The sequence below is a fragment of the Pinus tabuliformis genome, chromosome 6 (genome assembly GCF_031772625.1).
Source record: "Pinus tabuliformis cultivar Carrire ecotype Pingquan chromosome 6, CPIR1, whole genome shotgun sequence".
In the NCBI taxonomy this organism is placed as follows: domain Eukaryota; kingdom Viridiplantae; phylum Streptophyta; class Pinopsida; order Pinales; family Pinaceae; genus Pinus; species Pinus tabuliformis.
Genome location: NC_142292.1, coordinates 1521877083 through 1521882768, shown reverse-complemented (window position 1 = coordinate 1521882768; position 5686 = coordinate 1521877083). Strand labels below are relative to the sequence as shown.

Sequence of the window (5686 nt, the reverse complement as noted above, 5' to 3'; positions counted from 1 at the left end):
CTGCTGTGTAGAGGAACCCTTTGCAGGGGTCATGCATGTAACAATGATCTTCCCCTTACTTTGGGAGTGAACCAGACAGATGAATTTCCTGGTCTGTGATATGAGCTTGCTGCCTTTCTTAGCAGTGATCAAAGAGGTGGCGGTAGGTGGGGCTACCTCCGGTATCCTGTATAATGAATCACCCAAAGAAATAATGACAACGCGAGGCCTTGACTCATACACAGCATGTCGCCTCCACAAGTATGGTTGGCCTAATAGTACATCACAAACATCCAGAGGTGTAACATCACACAATACCTCGTCTGTGAAGGGCTTGATGCTGTAGGGAAGGCGGCACTGCTGGCGAACTTTCAGATCTCGACCTTCGTGAAGCCACCCGATACTGTACGGCTGCGGGTGCGGTGTAGTCGGTAGGCCCAACCGCTTCACGACCTCTGCTGAAATGAGGTTCTTTTGGCTGCCACTGTCGACAATGAATTGTAGCGGCGAACCCTTCACCCACATCTGTGAGTGGAAAAGACGCTCCCCCTCTTCTGGATCTGTAGGTTCATTCTTCTGGATCTTGGCAGTGGCAACAGTGGCACTGGGATCCGCATCAATGATCTGCTTCCCTTTGCCATTCCCCTTGTCGGGTTCTGGCTCAGGGTCGGAACATGCATCTGATTCGGAAGCCTTCAACTCAGCCACCAGCGACTGCTTGGTCCGACACTCACTTGTGTTATGAGTGGGACTCTTGTGGAACTCACACCACTTTCCTGTGTCCTTCTTTGGCTTCGTGGTATTGTTCTTTTCTTGCGGCTTCGACGGGTTGTCTTGGGTCACCCCGCCTTGGCTTTGTCCTTTGGGCTTCGGATTTGCAGATCCAAAGTCTCGCTTCTTCTGTTTGAACTTTTGCTCGATTTTGACAGCGTATCGGTATGCTGTGCCGAGTGAGGGGATGTTCAAGAACCCCATCTCTTCCTGGATGTATCTGTGTAGGCAGCCGCGGTATTTGAGTACCAGATGCAGATCAGAATCTTTGATACCCAACTGTGTGCGAAGGGTATGAAAAATGTTTGTGAACTCTGGCACATATTGGTCTCGTCCCTGCCGCAGTGTGGTCCATTTGATGTATTTGTCCTCATAGCTTCCGACAGGGTAGTACTGATCCTTGATGGCATCCCGGAAGTCATTCCAAGTGGGTGCGGCTGAAAATAGTGAGCCTGTACTTTCATCCTTCTGCTCGCAGTAGGTTTCCCACCAGTCCTTGACGTGGGGGGCTGCTTTGAGAAGAGCGAAAACAATCTTTTCCCGACTTGAAAATTCATGAACAGAAAAATACCCATCTAGCAGATTTAACCATTTATCTATGGCATCTGCATCTATTCGACCCCCGAAGATGGGGATTTCAAAATTAACTTGTACCTTAAATGGTGTGGCGTTTCCAGAGTCGCTGTTGGAAGCCGCTGCGTCGCCTCTGGGTAGCCGCTGAAGGATCTGCGCAAAGCTATCCATCATCGCGTTCCTTTGCCTCTCGAGCGCTTCTTCGAGAAAGATTTTGATAGGATCTCCTGCCCCCTTGTCTTTCTTCTCATCCGCCATGAGAGGCCGTCGGGATTTTCAAGGCTGGTCTTGCAAAGGTTCGACCAGTTCAAGCCCTAACTCCTTATATCCTGACCTCGTTGGGGACATGCAAAGAAAAACAGAGAAAAAGCAGACCGCTCTGATACCACTGATCCGGATTTAAATAGGAACGCAACAAATTACAGAGATAACCATATACACAAAGATGCAGCGGAAATAATACTTCATTACATTAATGGAAAACACTGAAATATGCTTACAACCAAAAATGGAAATAAACCAGCTAGGGCGATGGTAGCTTATCTCTGAGAAGAGATGTGGTGGCTACATGCCTCTGAATTGTTCTGAACTCCGTTACAATGAGGCTCGAAGGCCTATTTATTGTTGAGAAACAATGGAAAACCCTTCACATTCCAAAACCTAACCCTAGAAGATGAAACGCCAAATTGTGGGCCCCGTTTGGGTAAATTGGTACATCAATTTCCCGGGGTCGTAACTTTGGCATACGATCTTCGTTTGACGCGCACGATAGCTCGTTAGAAAGATCTATCCGAGTACTACCACTTCGGGAGGCAACATCGGTCCATGGACCCATGTTGCCCCAGATTCCCAAAAAAACGTCGTTTAGGGCCTCAAAACGGCTCCGGAAGTTCAAGACCCGAAAAATTGCTAAAAATAGTAAACTATGCTACAATTTAGGAAACTGAAAGAGTTGAAAGAGACAGTTGTGGGGGTCCAAATGGGATAGGTGGGTGGCCACCAACATCCACCTGGATCACCTCTCTTCTTGAATCATGGCTTCCAGGTTGGTCTTTTCACTCTCTCGATGCCTTGGGTAGATCAAGAGGATTAACCTTGGGCATTTGTAATAGATCCATTAAAACATTCAAGGTCTGGGGTGGCCGGGTTTTTTTGGGTGCTGATATCTACTCTCCAACCCTTGAATTGGAGTTCAGGATTCTCAATGTGTATGGGCCATGTCAGGACAGAGCGGGATTTTGGAGAACTTTGTTCAACTCACCCCTCCTGCAACAAGATAACATAATCATAGGGGGAGACCTTAATTTATCTATGGGGTACTCTGAATCTTGGGGCAATCATGCTCAGGTGGATGCTTTGTCAGGGTTCTTTGAAAACCTCCTGGAATCCCATAATTTCATAGATATCCCCACAACAAAAAAGCAGCTCACTTGCAGGAACAATAGAGTTGGAGAAGCAAGCTTGGTGAGAAGACTTGATCGCTTCCTCACTAAAGAATTTCTGGTCAACAGAGGATCTAGCATCAGACAATGGGTGAGCTTGGCAGGGTTGTCGGACCGCTGACTCATATACCTGGAGTTGCAGGATGTCATTAATAAGCCTAAGGCCCCCTTCAAGTTAAATTCTACCAGGCTGCAAGACTTAGAATACATCAAACTAGTGACAGATTTTTGGAAGGAAAACCCCCTAGGTTTATCGGGGGACATAACTCAGAACTTCCTCCACAATATGAGGGAGCTGAAAAAATTATCTAAGATTTGGGCTCAGAGGAAAAAGGAGGCAGAAGAATTAACACTCAAGGAGGCGTAAAAGGCCATTTCTTCGTTTGAGGAGGGCTCAGGAGGAGTCATGAGGTCTCAAGAACAAAAGGACATATACTCTGCTTCGCTTCAAAAGAGAACCCAAATACTGAGGAATAGAGAAGCGAGTTGGCAGCTCCGAAGCAGGGCTATCTGGCTAAAAGAGGGAGATGACAATACCAAATTCTTCCACAAACATGCGAATGGTAGGAAGGCCATCAACACTATCTGGGAGCTCAAGGATACAGAGGGGAGGTCAGTTCAGTCCTTTAGAGAGTTGGCTACTCTAGCATGCTCACACTTCCAAAACATATATAAAACTCCTCCCTATGCTACCCTTGCTGAAGTGATGCAGACCGTTTAGCTTTTCCCTGGTTTTGTTGATCAGGAGCTAGAGAGAGAAGTATCTATGAGAGAGCTGGAAGATACTTTAAAGATGCTAAAGAAAGAAAAGAGCCCGGGCCAGATGGCTGGACTATAGAATTATATACTGCCTTTTTTGAGGTGTTAGGTTTGGACCTCCTGCAAATCATCGAGGACAACAGAAGGAGAGGGAGAATTCCGGGAAGCCTAAAATCCACTTTCATTGCTCTCATCCCTAAATCTAACAAGCCCTCCTCCTTTGATGGCTTTAGACCCATATCTCTATGTAACTGCATTTACAAAATTATTGCCAAAATTACATCCAACCGCATAAATCCAATCCTTTCCCTCCACATCTCCCAAGAGAAATTTTCCTTCCTGCACAATAGACAAATACATGAGGCGATTGACACAACCCAGGAACTCCTCCATTCTGTCCAGTACCGGAAAATCAAAGGAATGATACTGAAGATTGACCTTTCAAAAGCCTTTGATAGAGTCAACTGGCTCTACCTCCGAATGCTATTAACTCAAATAGGTTTCCCTTTTACTTTCATCAAGTGGATTATGAGCTACATAACTGATGTTCCCTATAGTGTTCTAATAAATGGATCGGCCTCCCCTCTCTTTCATGCTGAAAGGGGACTCAGACAAGGATGCCCCCTGTCCCCTCTACTGTTTCTCCTCGTCATGGAGGGCCTTAGCAGATTTATACATGAAGAACACAGACAAGGGAGACTTAAGGGCATCAAAATCACTGATACAGTATTCTTGACTCATTTGTTATTCATGGATGATGTCCTCATCTTTCTCAATGGCAGTCTGGGAGACCTCACTGCTCTCCACCAAGTCATGGGCACCTTCCAAAAGGCCACCAGAATGGTACTGAATGAATCCAAATCCACTTTGTCTGCTTACGGATGCGCCCAAAATGAATTACAGTTTGCGCTCAAGAGATTCCCCTTTGTTACCTACCCCTTTGAAGATGGTCTGAGATATCTGGGGTACCGTCTGAAGCCTTTTGGCTATAAAATTGCAGACTGGATTTGGCTTATCTCAAAGGTGGAAAAGCGTCTAAACATTTGGTACCATAAGTACCTCTCCAGAGCAGGCAGGTTGATATTGATCAAAGTGGTTCTAGAAGCAACTCTTGTCTATTGGATGACCTTAGCTTGGATTCCCAGGGGCATCTTGGACAGGCTGCAGAAAATATGTTGCCGGTTTCTGTGGAAGGGGAATTAGATAGGGAGAATTTTTGCTTGGACAAGATGGGAGACCCTAGCGCTGCCTAAACATTGGGGGGGTTGGGGGATCAAGAGATTGGACACCTTCTCCAAAGCTCTAGCAGCCAAATTGGGATGGCAGCTTCTCAACAACGTTAGTCTTTGGACGAAGGTGGTCACTTCAAAATATATCACCCCCTCAAATCCTCTGGAATGGATTCGCCATGGTCATCAAACTAATGGGAATATATCCATCATCTGGAAAGTAGTAACTAAAGCCATGGACCTAATAAGAAATGGTTTGACTTGGAGAATTTGATTAGGATCCCTAGTACGCATTAGGGAAGACCCATGGGTGGGCTGTGGTAATGCACACAAACTCCCTGAGGACATGAGACTCCACTTAGCAGATCAGGGGATAACCCACCTCAGTCATATTGCAGACAATGAGCGTTCCTCACTGGCATAGCAGGCCTGGAAAACAGGAGTAGCCCTAAACCTTCCCCTGCATTGGCAGCAAGAATGGAGGTATTTTATCTCAGCGTTAATGGAGGCCCATATCAGAATAACTGAAGAGGAAGATGAACTCATATGGACCTTCGCTAAGAATGGTCACTATGCTCCCAACACTGGATATCTGGTCCTTATGGATCCCCTCAAGCCGCCAGACGCCGAGACATGGTTGAACCTTATATCGAAACTCAAAGCAGCTCCAAGAACAAAGCTACTTCTGTGGTCAATCTTGAACAACAAGGTTCTGACAGGGGCAAACCTCATTAAATGATATTTCGCCAGACTGTTCTGGTGCCATCTTTGTAAGAGCAACAACGAAGATACAGAACACCTTTTTCTGGGTTGTCGAACTGTGGAAGAACTATGGAATGGTATCCTTGCAACACTCTCCATTTGGAATAGATGGCATGAAACAACAATCAAGGAGGCTTGGAATAATTGGTGGAAGGACTCCTCTGGAAAGGA

The 5686-nt window shown here is 46.1% G+C and overlaps 1 protein-coding gene across 1 annotated transcript; it reads left to right on the top strand.

The window, feature by feature from the left end:
• Nucleotides 1-4175: 4175 nt before the first annotated feature.
• Nucleotides 4176-4727, top strand: LOC149264502 (uncharacterized). Its single transcript, XM_089399223.1, has one exon. It carries the CDS (start codon nt 4176-4178, stop codon nt 4725-4727), a length of 552 nt encoding a protein of 183 aa, XP_089255349.1.
• The last annotated feature ends 959 nt before the right edge of the window (nt 4728-5686 follow it).